The sequence below is a fragment of the Mus caroli genome, unplaced genomic scaffold (genome assembly GCF_978045245.1).
Source record: "Mus caroli unplaced genomic scaffold, Mus_caroli_1 scaffold_5, whole genome shotgun sequence".
Classification (NCBI taxonomy): Eukaryota; Metazoa; Chordata; class Mammalia; order Rodentia; family Muridae; genus Mus; species Mus caroli.
The window spans coordinates 57,293,232-57,308,507 of record NW_028227260.1 but is presented as its reverse complement, the minus strand read 5'-3'; the positions used below and the strand labels follow the sequence as shown (position 1 = coordinate 57,308,507).

The window sequence follows — 15,276 nt, the reverse complement described above, 5'->3', positions numbered from 1 at the left end:
AATGGAACAATCATAATTATATTAGCATGAAAATATCCCTTTCTTTTCCCACCCCTTGGCAAATCTGTTCTTAATAAAGGCTTGTTTATGTCAAGTGTAGGGTCATAAGTTAGTTGGCTATTTCATTAGAATATTACAAAGCATAGCTTGGCAAAGGGCATGGCAGAGTGCTGTCTGTCAAGGTTAACACAGCTTCAAAAAGAAATCTAGCCACCATTTAGAAACAGTGGCACAGGTACCACTTCAAAGCACAAAACTTTTTTTTTTAATTTGGGGGATTTGATTAAAAATAAATTTTATTAAAAGGACACACCATTCCTGGTATTTCATTACTACCTCACAGATAAAAGGCAGCAGTTAAAAATTTCAGAATTTTGTTGGTGATTATAAACAATCAGGCTAAGTGGCTGAACACTCCTCCACAAAAAGGGAGACAAAGTCATTTTGATCAATGTCTGTCTACATCCACCACTTAACATTTCTCTAACAAACTGGTAGGACTCCCTAATATAAGGACCCTAAAAGTAGCTGTTTCCATCTTTGCAGAAATGAGCTCTTGGACATCTTTTGAGGTGTTGATATTAACAATATACAGAACACAGGATGTGACTGGGCCACGACATTTTTTTCTCCAATAGTAACAAACATTTCTAACACTGATTTCTGCTGCTGTGTAAAAGTCCTGTTGATAACTGACCTTACAACAAAACATCCCCAGGTTCCCTAAACAGGCCAATTTTCTTCTAACATTTTCTTTACATGTGTTAATTTTCCTATTCTCCAGGGCAACTGCAATTTTCATTTCTTACAACTAATTTTAGCTTCACTGAATGAGGAAGGTACCTTCTTTTCATTGTTATTGTAGTTTCAGTGTTGCACTTTTAACTTGCATTTTAGAAGATAAGTACTCTCAGATATACATTAGAAAGTCCTTGATATCCTTACATTAAGCATTTAAATGCAGTAAAGTAGGAAAAAATTCCCATTTACTTCTGCTTCTCAGAGTAACGCTTCTGATAGTGTAATATGTTTTAATACTGTCAAGGAAATACTAGTTTGTTGATTTTCACTATCAGCCACAAATATGCTCATGAAAACAGCCAGTAGTTATCATTTTTCCTGGTCTTTAAAAAAAAAACTCAAAGCCAAATCCACTACATACATATGAAAAATATGTTTCCATTATAGTAGTTTCATGGTTTTCCTATTGAAGTTCTTGGTATTGAACTGGGGCCTTGTGTACATGCTAAGCAAGTGTCCCAGTTTTTTTTTTTGTTGTTGTTGTTGTTGTTTTTTGTTTTGTTTTTTTATCTTGACTTCTTCAAGGTCATTGCTATATTTTCAATCTGCCAAGGAAGATTGTTTTTGCATTGAAAAAGCTATTTACTTTGGAACTGGCTATAGAACACCACCATTTGGCACTTCCAGTGTGACGGAAGCATGATAGAGCTTTAGGTGACATGTGGAGACAGGAAAAAAAAAAACTGTCAAGGAACTCAGACCATTGCATACGTGTCACTTGAATGAATCCAAGGCATCTGGTTTATCGGGTCAGCTGCCAGCAGAAAATGAAAAGTAGTGTGGCACACATGAAACAGTCCTCTGGTCATGACAGAAGGGAGAGCCACAATTCATACCACTGGAGCACCTCCCAGAAGACAGATAGGCAGAACAAGAATGCCCCCCCGGGGGACAGAGACTACTCTGATTACAGCTAGTTAGACTATGAGCGTTCTAGAAAAGGATACTCTTATGATGACAGCATAGAATCATGAAGTAAGGATTGAGAAAAATGCAGAAAAAGAGATATCGGAAATGGTCCCGGAAATCCTCATCTCCTGAAAGAAGGAGCCCAGACTGCAAGGAATAACCCAGAATTCTACACAGGAAAAACCTACATTGAAGAAGCAAAGGAGGAAGAGAAGGAGGAGGAGGTGGAGGAGGAGGAGGAGGACCTGGTACTCACCTGCACTGGGGGAGCACACATTCTTCCCTCAAAGCTCAGGATGATGCAGGAACAGATTGTAGATAAAAACATCTTAGTGTACCATAGGATGAGTTAGGAGGATGTGAAGAAATCAATCAATGGTTATATCAACAATGTCAATATCTCCAATATAAGTATTATTATTCAAAAGCTCCTTCAAGAGAACATAGTCAGAGGGAGAGGATTGCTGTCCAGACCTGTTCTGCAAGCGCAGAGTGCTTCTCCAATCTTCTCTCAGGTTTATGCAGCTTTGGTGGCAATAATCAACTCAAAAGTCCCACAGACTGGAGAATTAATCTTCAAGAGACTAATTCCTAATTTTCAGGAGGGATATTGAAGGAATTATAGGCAATTTTGCATGAATGCTTCAAAATTTGTGGTATATCTTATTAACCAAAATATGGCATATGAAGCTCTGTGCTTGGAGATGCTCACTTTGCTCGTAGAGAAACCAACAGATGACAGTGTTGAAGTGGTATCAGCTTACTCAAGGAGTGTGGTCTCAAGTTAATCCAGATGTCACCAAGGGGAATCAATGCAATCTTTGAACTCCTGTGAAACATTCTACAGCAGTCTGAGATTGACAGAAGAGTTCAGTATATGATTAAAGTGATCTTTGCTGTACAGAAGGATGGATTCAAGGACCAGTCTGTTATTCTGGAAGAACTTGATTTAATGGAAGAGGACTATCAGTTTATACATATGCACCCCTTGGAGGATGACTACAATCCAGAACATGTTCTTAATGTTTTCAAGATGGATCCTTATTTTATGGAAAGTGAAGAGAAGAAGTACAAGGCTATTAAAAAAGAAATCCCATGAAGGAGACAGTGATTCAAACACAGACCAAGAAGCTGTAAGTATTGAAGATGAGGAGGAGGGAGAGAAGGAAGAAGAAGAAGAGGAAGGAGGACAAAACGTAACTATCCGACAAAACAGAGGAGCTAGAGAAAGTACCCAAGGAGCTAAAGGAGTCTGCAACCCTATAGGTGGAACAACATTATGAACTAACCAGTACCCTGGAGCTCTTGACTCTAGCTGCATATGTATCAGTAGATGCCCTTATGCCCTTGTTGGCCATCATTGGGAAGAGAGACCCCTTGGTCTAGCAAACTTTATATGCTTCTGTACAGGGGAATGCCAGGGCCAAGAAGTGGGAGTGTGAGGTAGGGGAGGGGAGTGGGGGGTGAGGGTATGGGGGACTTTTGGGATAGCATTTGAAATGTAAATGAAGAAAATACCTAATTAAAAAATTTGGAAATGAAAAAATAAAAATATAAAAATATAAATATAAAAGATGGCCTAGTTGGCCATCAGTGGAAAGAGAGGCCCATTGGACTTGCAAACTTTATATGCCCCAGTACAGGGGAACGCCAGGGCCAAAAAGTGGGAGTGGGTGGGTAGGGGAGTGGTGGGGAGGGTATGGGGGACTTTTGGGATAGCATTGGAAATGTAAATGAGGAAAATACCTAATAAAAATTATTAAAAAAAGAGAAATCAACCTAGTCTCATTTCGCCTTACAATAAATATACCTTGTCATTCAGTCAAGTTTAGATTTTGAAGAATTGTGCACACAAGTTGCTGAAAATGGAGTTTGCTGAGAGCCAAACAAAAGAACTCTGCAACATGATACTTGATTGCTGTGCCCAACAAAAGACCTATGAAAAATTTTTTGGCTTGTTAGCTGGGTGGTTTTGTATGATGAAAACAAAGAATACATGGAATCATTTGAAAGTATATTCAAGGAACAGTACTACACCATCCTTCTCTTAGAGACAAATTGAGAAATGTTGCTAAGATGTTTTCTCACCTTTTATACACAGATTCACTTCCATGGAGTGTTCTCAAATGTATAAAGCTGAGTGAAGAGAACAGGACATCATCTAGTAGGATTTTTGTCAAGATCTTCTTCCAGGAACTGTGTGACTACATGGGTCTTCCTAAACTGAATGCAAGGTTAGAGGATGAAATGCTTCAGCCATTCTTTCAAGGACGGTTGCCCCGAGACAGCCCATGAAATACCGGGTTTGCTATCAACTTCTTCACTTCCATGTCTCAGAGGTTTGACTGATGAACTTTGAGAACATCTGAAAAATACGCCCAAGTCATTGTAGTACAGAAACCAGAAGCAAAAAAAACAGCCCTGACATCTTCATCTTCAGAGTCTTCCTCGGCATCCCATTCCTCTGACTCAGATTCTAACAGTGGCAAGAGCAGCTCAGAGTCCTCCAGTGATGCAAGTGACTACTCCTCTGGCAGTCAGAGCTCTGCCGCAGCTAAAGGTACAAAGAAGAAGCAAAGGAAGGCCAGAGGGGAAGAAGTAGATAAGTTATCCAGGGCCCACCAGGCATGTGACAGGAGGCTAGGAGGAGGCAGGGAGGACCAAAGACACCAGGAAGGGAGAGCAAGGTCTGAAAGACAGAGAACTCAGAACTCAGGAGACACAGACTGGCAAGATCCCCTAGCAGAGCACATGGAAGACAGAAGCCATGAGAATAGTTACAGTAGAGTTGGCAATGGCTGAGAACAAGGCTCACACAGAGAGCCAGAAGACAAGCATGGCGAGCCAAAGAAGAAGCGGCGAGAGAGAAGAGATTTCTTTTTCTGAAAATGAGAAACACAGAACCCAAACTCAGGACAGTGATAATGTCAGAAGAAAAGATCGCTCCAAGTCAAGGGAGAGGAGTAGAAAGCATTATGGCCATAAAGGAGATGACAACAGGTGTCAGAATGGTGCCTAGAGATGCTGGGAAAAGCCTAGCAGATGCCCTGAACATTCTAGAGAATCAAAGAGAAGTCAGGACCAGAGGAGAGAGAAGTCTCCAACAAAACAAAAATAATTTTAATGACAACTGAACATGCCTTAAATTTAGTCCAGTGTCTTTTTTACATTGATGGATTTTATAGAAAACTCTTGTATAAAGTACCTGTTTGTAAATTTCAAAGATTTTTTTGACGTTTTATAATTGATATATCTCAAGGTCCTTTGTGTAAAATCATAAAGAAAAGAGATTCAAGAGATTCTTATGTTTTGTGAATAAAAGGGACAAATGTTAAAAAATACAAACAAAAAAATTCCCAAAACAACAACAACAAAGAATACCTCCATTTAATATTTGTAAATGTTTTAGTTCCTATGTTCATAAAAGATATAATCCTGTGGCTAGAAGAAAAACACCAGGATAAAAGTAGTCCTAACTAGACTATGAGGACCCACAGCTTCTCTTTTAATGAAACTTTAAATAGGAATAGAATACTTTATGCATCTTTCCAAAATTACAGATGTAAGATTCTTTCTAAGATTCACATCTATAAGAATCCTTAAATTAATTATAACTGCTAGTTGAAAAACTTTTATTAATAGACTTGAAAAGGTTAACAGGAGACAGTTCTTTGTGTTTTGAAGGCCAGCTTTCCTCAGGCTACCCAGTGCTAGAGTTCTTACTATGTGTCCTAGTACCCAGCTGAAATAATTCTTTTTATAGTCCATAGGTTATTTAAAAAATCCAGTGTCTGCCACAGAATCTTTCCTATAGCGAGAGCTCCAAGGATATTTTTAATGAGTTCCAAGGATTTTTTTTAATGTAGTAACACATTTCTAAGATGTGAAAATAATTTTTTTGTTGTTTTCATTTGTTCTGTAATGAAAACCAACTAGGAAGAGTCTTAAACTGAAGCAGTTTAAAGAGAAATTCAATGGTACTAAAGAAGATCACAGAGAGACTTGAGACCAGAAATGGGTTCCTACTAAAACAAACGGTACCTAGGTATGGTGGGGCACATCTGCCATCCAGGCATTTGGGAAACAAAGTCAGGAACAGCAGGACTCAAAGTCATCCTCAGCTATATTAGAAATATGAGGCCAGATTGGGCTACAGGAAAATTTGTCTTAATCTTCCATATAATAAAATAATAGTTTCTGTATCTGTTGTATATAGGGAGGACTCTTATAGAGAAATGTATGTGACCAAAGAGCTTAATCTAGATGTTTGAGCTTCTGTTGCTCAGTGGTCTTTTCCCTGAATGGAATTTGGTTTGTCAGCAAGGACTACCAGAAGTTGTTTGCAAAGAACCACATGACTTTCAGCTAAATGACATGATTAGCTGACTACTGAAATATTTCTGCTGACAAGGAAGCCATAGAGGTTGTGTGGCAACAGTGTAAAATCAAACATTTGATGAACTGAATGGTCATCAGTGACCTTTACTTGTATATAGTAATGAGAAAGGACATTTCTGAGCTAAAGGGATTAATAAGGGCCTTTCTGTAATCATAAATTGGTATCAATATTCTGAGATCAGAATAGCTGTAGTTAAGAAACTTAAACATATCTGAAACTTGATAATTGAAACAGTTTTCTAGATGCTTCATGCATCTTTCAGGAATAGATAATAATTTAATCATGTAATATAGTTCCACACAACCTAGTTACAAATATATGACATTGTGAGTTTAGGCAGAAACTAGTATTTTCCCATCTACAGAGAGACCTTAGTAATACCATCTGGTATTCCAGAAGGGAAGATGCAAAAAGATGTCTACAGTGTGCTGCCATTTGGTACCTACTAATAGTAACAACTGGGTACCATGCTCATTTTAGGTGTGTATTCATAGAATAGCATCCAAGAGATCCAGAGGACTTTGATTTACAATCAAAGTACTATATATAATTCTTTTTTGACATTATTGTTGGCTTTGTGCAGGCCTCATGTGGAAATGAGGTAAACTTTGTGGCAAAGTTGTATGTCTAGAATTAAATAAAAACAACCAAATACCAGTGCCATACTTTGATTTCCTGTTTCACAAATTTTAAGATATGAAAATGTTGGTAAACTTGAAGTATTTGTGCAATATTTTGTCTGACTCAATTATATAAGTTTACTATATGGTAGAATATTACTCATCAACACTTATAACTTATTGTATACAAGAATTGAGATTAAAAGTATTTTTTATAAAGTACAGTTTTTATGTACTTAAATGTTTTGACATTTTGACAATGATTCTACTTTTCAGAGGATTTTTCCCTCTCCTCAGTGTCAGGAGTACCAATAACTTACAATTACATTCTAGTAAGTGCTTCAATTTTCAATCATTATCTTAGGTCAAATTCTCATCGGAATTGAAAAATAAATCCCAGGATTCATCCAGGTTAAATATATGATTAGGCCTGTTGTAAATTTTTAGCCCACTTTCCTGAGTAAAAATGTATATGAATGATAAGAAAATGAAGTAGGAAGAAAGATGTAATGGCTACAAAATAAAACTAACCAACTTAGTAATGTTGAGATATGCTTATTTCTATATTTCTGGATAAAATTAAGATTCTTCTTAAAGAATAAGCAAAAAAAATCTTTCAGAAATCAGATATAATAGATTTCATAGTGGAGTTGGTCAAAATTACATACAATTTCCTAGGATTTTATATAAGTTTTAAAAACAAACCATTTCAAGTATTGTACATGCTTTTTTTTTTTTTTTTTGTATTGTAGCCATTATATCTTGTCATTCCTTCACAGCATATGTCTGCTTTAACAATGTGTTTTTCCAGTTGAAGACTGTTTGGGAAACAGTACAGTTATCTTGAAATGCACACCTGTTAGGCAATCAACAGACTATATCATATCCCCCACTCCCAATCACAAGCTGTCTGAGGCATTTTTCTCTGATAAAGAAGACACACTGAATGAGGTATCATCAGGATCCGGCGAGGCATGACTGAAATCCATCTCTTCTAATTCTGGAGGTAAATCTGACAGCAGTGCCTATGTCAAAAAAAAAAAAAAATCAATTGTGTTGCAGTAGGATTTTTTTTTGTTACAATTTTATGTTAATGCTTGTAGTTCTTTTCTTTTAATGTATTATTATGAATTTAAAGAAAGAAATATTTCTTTTTAAGGATTTTACACATTTCCTTACCTAAAACAGCAAGTCTTCATATAATATTAGGAAGGAACAAAATATAAATGCCAAGTATGTGGATTAAGTAGAGTAAAACCTTAGACAAAGGGGAACTCAAGAGGGAAATGAACTATTCTGAGGATACCAGATACATCTAGGATGGCATTGTTGTAGACATGAACAACTATTTCAAACCAAGGACCCTTCTTAGAGAAGGGCTTTTAAGTGGTTGAGGCAAGTAGTTTTCATGATAGTTTTGTGTGTTCATTTCTTACTCATAAAAAGCTTAAAATTTCATTCTTTATTAAAAATATTCATGCCTCATTACCCTTTAAGGAAACCCACATTTCAACAAAGGCCTATTTTGTTTTGTTAAAAGAATAAATGTAGCAGTTAGGGGAGATATTCTTCTATTTTACTTTAGATAATTTTTAACAATTTGAAAAGACCATGTGGGGTTTTTGTTCATTTGTTTCCTTTCCTTCGACTATGTCCATACAGGAGGCGAAGCTCCCACTAGGGACAGTTCAATATAAGATTATGGCAATGGAGAAGCTAGAGAAAGTACCCAAGGAGCTAAAGGGATCTGCAACCCTATTGTTGGAACAACATGATGTACTAACCGGAACCCTGGAGCTCTTGTCTCTAGCTGCATATGTATCGAAAGATGGTCTAGTCGGCCATCAATGGAAAGAGAGGCCCATTGGACTTGCAAACTTTATATGCCCCAATATAGGGGAATGCCAGGGCCAAAAGAATGGGAATGGGTGGGTAGGGAAGTGGGGGGCGCTATGGGGGACTTTTGGGATAGTATTGGAAATGTAATTGAGGAAATTATGTAATAAAAATATTAAAAAAAAAATAAAATAAAATAAAATATTATATATAAAAAAAAAAAAAAGATTATGGCTGTTTTAATGATGTATCTGCTTATTTCCTTACTGGAACAATTAGGATATTCTAGCATCTATGAGCTAAGCTTAACTATGTTCTAATTGATTCATCTGTATTTGTCGAACATGCTTCTATACTAGAGAAATAGTCAAGTTTTATGTGGCTGACAGTGCTGGTATCCACTTAACCATAAGAAATTGGACCTAAAATAACATAATCTATGTGGAAAATTTTCAACAACATTACTTGTATCATGGGTTTGGGGAGATTAGTAAACAAGAAGCAAGAGAATAGAAACAAATGAAAGCTGACAAGAACCCAATTAAGGAACAGAAAGACAGGGCATGCTGGCAGAACATAAAAAAGTACACTGTTGAAATAAGATCTGATTCTTTTCTTCAATATAATAGTGACAATTATACATCCTATAATTTTTGCCTTGTAGCATACAAATAAGAAGAAAACATTCTACTTTTGTCAGGCTATATAATGAAAAACTAACATATGTGGAGAAAGTTATTATTTATTTTTGTATCACTAAATTACCTATGGATGTACACTGAAGACACCACATGCTTTCTGAGGTACTAAGTGGCAGTAATATGAAACATACCAATTTCTTCTAAGACACCGAGCTACTACTGATCCAGTTCAGGTACAAAGGGGCCTTTGCTAATACATGCTGTTCAGAATGTAACATCAGTGAATTCAGTTCATGCTGCAGTTTTAAATACACCATGTTAATGACGGAAAGAGATTCAAATTGGCACTGACTGAACATGAGCTTCATATACTGGAAGTGAATTAGAAATTTTCACGATATTCTAAATTCTACTTGAAAGACCCTCAAACTAGGAAAGTGGTATTATTTATTTCTTCTTCATTGCATTAAATACAGTTGACTGACTAAAATTGAGAATAGAACTTATATGTTCATTATATGAGGTAGTTCATAGCAGTGTTGATGCATGGATTTCACTGCAAAATTCTTTCAATATCTTACTAGACAGCAATATTGGGACATTAAACAACTCTTTGTCAATGATTGAAACTGCCCTTTTCACAAAGATACAAGTAGGCACAATTAAATTTCTTCTATTCTGCCATCCCCCATATTGCAGATTGAACCCAGGGTCTCATTTACTCTGAGAAAAACACTCTGTCAATGACTCACATCTACAGCCTCAATATTTTTTTATTACATGTTTTTCATCAGTAACAAGTATTTTTGAGCTCTGACCAAATGCCATTTTCCCCAAGAGATCATTAACACTTTCTCCAAATACACACTCAGTGTCTGTACTACTTATTCTAGGCTCTAAGATGTGAATGTAAAATTGATAATCATTCTTATCCTCCTTGCAGAGTGGAGAAATTGAAGTTTAAGAAAGGCGATCGATCTGGCTAGGATCACACAGTGAATTATCAGGGGAAGGAAAGACCATAACTAATGACTTAGAGCAATGTTGGCAACATTATCTGGTTGTTAAAATGGCTATTATTGATTTCAAAAAGACAACCTTTAGGTACTCTAATGTTTCAGTTGGAAAGTACCATATATATTTTTTAAACCCTGGACTTCTTTATAGGGGAAAAATACTCCATAGATCACTTATCTCATCCAACTTATCCAAATACAGATTAATGAAGGAAAGACTGTATTTTAAAAAAAAATAAGAAAGTAATGGCAAGTGTTTCTATTTTACTAAATAGGATAAAATATATTTCCAGAAGTAAACTTGTAAATATTTCAAGGGTTAAACATCATCGCCAGGGCCAAGAAGTGGGAGTGGGCAGGTAGGGGAGTGGGGGGAAGGGTCTGGGGGACTTTTGGGATAGCATTTGAAATGTAAATGAAGAAAATACCTAATTAAAAAAGATATAAACTGGATTACTTTTGTTTGTCACTACTAGTATCATATATATGTGTGTATATATATATATTCATTTTTCTGTTTAGAGGCTATACACATGACCTTCTTGCCTCAAGTTTCTAAGTTATTACAGGTGTGTGTCACCACCATACCTAGTGTCTTTTATGCTTGGAGAAATTATTTTGAAATTCATTATACTCAATCAAAAGTACAAAAAAATCACAGTTTTTTATTTAGGTTGCTGACTCTATAGGCTGTGACATTTAGTATAATTTGGTATCATTTTCTATTTCAGCCCATGTTTTGTTCATATCTTACTTCAGAAGTCTTTTATCAGAAGAAAACTAGAAAAAGAAAAGCAACATACATGTTCCTTTTTTGTGAGTAATCTTTGGGAAAGAATGAAAGTAGAGCTGAAGTTAGAAATAGAAATTCAGACTGAGACAATGACAACTACTGGTTAACTAGTTCTATAACTGAATTAAAAATTTATACAAGATTTTTCAGATAAGAAATACATTCTAAGTTAGTCTAAAGTTGGAGCCTATTTGTGTGAGTGCATGTGCATGTGTGTGTGCTATACAGCTATTTAAAGCTATGATACTACTGGGATTGTGTTCAGTACTATCACTCTTATTCATTTAAAAAAATCTGTATTTTAGGTTCTTAAAAAACAACTTTTTTCTTTTTATAAAATTTGCTGTGCTGTGCTTGCTTTTGTTAGTTTTAAGGTAAATTCTTAATTTATAGCCAAGGCTGAACCCAAACTTACAACAGTTCCACTGTCTGAGCTTCCTTAGTGCTAGAGTAAGGGCATAAGCCACCATGCCTTTTTTATAAACACGTCTTCAATATGCCATGAAATGTAGATCATGTATAATGAAGGAATACATTTAATGCTAGCCTGAGCAAGTAAAGGCTTCTGAATTGTGATCTCTATATATGGTCAGGGCTGAAAGAGTAAAATTCATGAATCTGGATAAACAATATTCATGTTGGCTTTGAGGGGTCTCTTTTATTTATTTATTTATTTATTTATTTATTTATTTATTTATTTATTTATTAGATATTTTCTTTATATACATTTCAAATGCTATCCTGAAAGTTCCCTATACCCTCCCTCCGTCCTGCTCCCCTACCCACCCACTCCCGCTTCTTGGCCCTGGCATTCCCCTGTACTGGGGCATATAAAGTTTGCAAGACCAAGGGGCCTCTCTTCCCAGTGATGGCCGACTAGGCCATCTTCTGCTACATATGCAGCTAGAGACATGAGCTCTGGGGGTACTGGTTATTTCATATTGTTGTTCCACCTATAGGGTTGTAGACCTCTTCCGCTCCTTGGGTACTTTCTCTAGCTTCTCCATTGGGGGCCCTGTGTTCCATCTTATAGATGACTGTGAGCATCCACTTCTGTATTTGCCAGGCACTGCCATACAAGACAGCTATTACAGGGTCCCTTCAGCAAAATCGTTCTGGCATATGCAATAGTGTCTGGGTTTGGTGGCGGATTATGGGATGGATCCCCAGATGTGGTAGTCTCTGTATAGTCCATCCTTTCATCTTAGCTCCAAACTTTGTCTCTGTAACTCCTTCCATGGATATTTTGTTCCCTATTCTAAGGAGGAATGAAGTATCCACCCATTGGTTTTCGTTCTTCTTGATTTTCTTGTGTTTTGCAAATTGTATCTTGGGTGTTACATGTTTCTGAGCTAATATCCACTTACCAGTGAGTGCGTATCTAATGACTTCTTTTGTGATTGGGTTACTTGAGGGGACTCATAACTTAAATTTTGTGTTACAATATAACAGTTAAATATACAAAGATCTCTTTCTTTGAAAGAAAGGAGAATTATGGGATGTTCAGAACTTACCCTATTCCCTGGAGATGTCTGGGATGGGCTATTATGCATAATTTTTGGGTATTTGGTTTGTGGTTTTTTTTGGTGGTATTTTGGGGTATGTATTTTTATTTGGGTTTTGACATTTTTTGATGAATAAAATCTTCTAAGATAATTTAGTAAAATATAGTTACCTGCATTTCATACTACTCACACAAAACTTTTCTGATAGGGAATCAGCATGGTGATATATAACTCAGCAGCAAATTTGGCATCATTTAATATTAAACATAATATTTTATATAATCAGGCTTAAATATCCTTGTATTATATTATATTATATTATATTATATTATATTATATTATATTATATTAATTTTGTCTCAAGAAAGACCTGAGGGCCAAAAGTAATTTGGAAGTAATGTATAAACAAATATCCATAGCAAAAAAAGACATTTCATTTTTGGATGGGAAGACTCAAAACATTTCTACTTACATTGCAAAATGTGATACACTATGGTCACAAAGAATTTCATGAAGTAATTTCATGCTTTCTTAGTGAGGAGCAACATATAGAACAGACTATGTCCAAACATTTGTGAGCTCCAGCAGCTGCTGGTGGATAAATAAATGCCCACTTTTTTTCATTCAGAAAAAGTGCCCCAAGTACTCGGTCTAGTTAGGGGTTGAGACAGCTGTATTGCTACAAAAATTCTGAGGAATTTCTTGAAAATTAATGTTAAAATTTGGTTTTCTCTACTTAAAGGCTATCCTAAGATTCAGAAAATATTCTAAGCAGCTATTTAGATTTTGTATTATAGTAACACACACACCAAAATCTGAACCTCAAAAAATATATATGTTTAAAAAGATCATAATATAACCATTTGTTCTATGAAATTCAAAGCTGGAATGGAGACTCCAAATGAAGAGATATGAAGACTCCCAATATGACATGCCATTTTTCAACTTGACACATTGTGGCTTCCTCGTCTCTCGTGGGACTTACCTGCTGCTGTTCTTTATCATCAGCTTTCATAGCGAGAATCAGGTTTCTAACAAAAGTCTGGAGCTTAAAGTATTTCTGCTTTTGAATCTCTAGCTCATTTTCAATAAATCTGACTTCTTCATTCTAAAGGAGAAGACATCCAGCAATAAAATTACTCCATGTAAACTCAAGCCTGTACATATTTGATGAACAATAAAGTGCAAAAGCAACCACAGGATAGGAACAATAAAGAAAATAAAATTTTACTATAAATAAAACACAGAAGGAAATTATCTTAGTATTTAAAGGCTGCGTTTTAAACAAATCATCGATAGAAAACAATTTGCAAATCGATTCCAGGAAGAGAGGAAAACAAGAAAGACTTATCTTCTTGGAAACAACTTTTCTATATCAAACTTAACTGGCATTTGGATTAGTGTTAAGGATAGAGTCCAAATTAACCCTAAGAACAATAGAAGAGGAAACAATATTAAGTATATTATTTACAAAGTCAATCTCTAAAAGCTAAAACAGTTATTTTGTGCCAGGAAGGGACTGAAATTACTAAACTTTTAAGTGTACATTTCATTAAATGTAAAATCTAAAATAATAACATGCCAACAATAAAATAGGAGGAGGTGGCAGAGGATCAGGAGTTCAAGTTCAGCCTTGACTGTCTACTGAGTTGAGGCTACATGGAGGCTTATTTAAAACAAAAAATGAAACAAACCAATAAAAGGATTGAAGGAATCATTAGAAACATGCTCTAAATTAAAACACAAACTACATACTGCAAGAAAATACTCTAATTCACATAAACAAAAAAAAGATATCAAAATTTTTACATTTTAACACAAGTTGCAGACAAAGGTAGGCAAAAACTTCAAGCAGACATTTCATGAAAAAGTTTCACATTCAAATCATACTTAACATAATTTTCATGAAGGAAATGCAGATGAAAATCACTGTGAGCTACTACCACAAGACTCAGATGCTGGTGAGAATATGGAGCAATGAAAACACTCAACGTGGCTTGTGGGAAGTCAGATAATAAGGGAATTTTGCAAACATTTATTATAAAATTCAAAATGTTTTTTTAGTGATTCTACTATTAATTACTTAGTATACAACAATGAAAACAACAATGAAATTTTGCAGCTTTATTCATAATAGTCCCCAAATGCAAATAGTTCAGGCTTCATTCCATATTGTTGTAGTTTGAATGTGAAATTCCCACCTTAGGCTCCTGTCTTGGAGGCTGTGAAACATTTATGAGCTAGATCCTTGCTAGAAGATGTGAATCACTGGAAGCTGATGTGTTATAGCTGCTACTACTTCCTGTCTTCTGTCTGCTTGTGGATAATCCATGCAATGTGACCAAACCCCTCACACTTCTGCCCCCGTGCCTTTCCTGTCATAATAGGCTGTCTTCCTTTGAACTACACACTAAACCAAAACCTAAAATTTCTTTTTGTCAGGTATTTCATAACAGCAATGAGAAAAGTAACTAATATACAAACTATTTTTGAATAACAATTTGTCAAAATTACTTAATAGTACATTAAATTAGAAAGGTGAATGTCTCTGTATGGATATTTTTACTGTTTGGGAGCTATATACACTGATTAAATAGAAGCATACATAATGTCTCAAATAATAAGAACATTAGTAAAACTTGGGATGAACATTGTGGTATATTTCTATTGACACCAGCACTCGAGATTTTGAAGCCAGCCTGGGGTAAATACTGAGACCCTGGCTCAAATCCCAACCAAATAAAAGAAACTAAATT

At 35.6% G+C, this 15,276-nt stretch overlaps 1 protein-coding gene and 1 pseudogene across 3 annotated transcripts in view; one reads left to right on the top strand and one right to left on the bottom strand.

The window, feature by feature from the left end:
- Positions 1-1,440: 1,440 nt before the first annotated feature.
- Positions 1,441-4,828, top strand: LOC110287493 (pre-mRNA-splicing factor CWC22 homolog; annotated as a pseudogene).
- Hdx (highly divergent homeobox) overlaps positions 3,640-15,276 on the bottom strand; it is a 122,163-nt gene continuing 110,526 nt past the window's right edge. For 2 of the 3 annotated variants that reach the window (XM_029472957.2, XM_085838048.1), the window contains 3 exons: positions 13,506-13,628; positions 7,586-7,754; positions 3,640-4,075 (listed from right to left, as the gene is read on the bottom strand). In XM_029472957.2, the coding sequence (XP_029328817.1) occupies positions 7,629-7,754; positions 13,506-13,628 (249 nt within the window). In that variant the 3' untranslated portion in view covers positions 3,640-4,075; positions 7,586-7,628. The remainder of the gene's footprint in view (positions 4,076-7,585; positions 7,755-13,505; positions 13,629-15,276) is intronic. The other variant, XM_029472958.2, reaches the window with a different exon arrangement.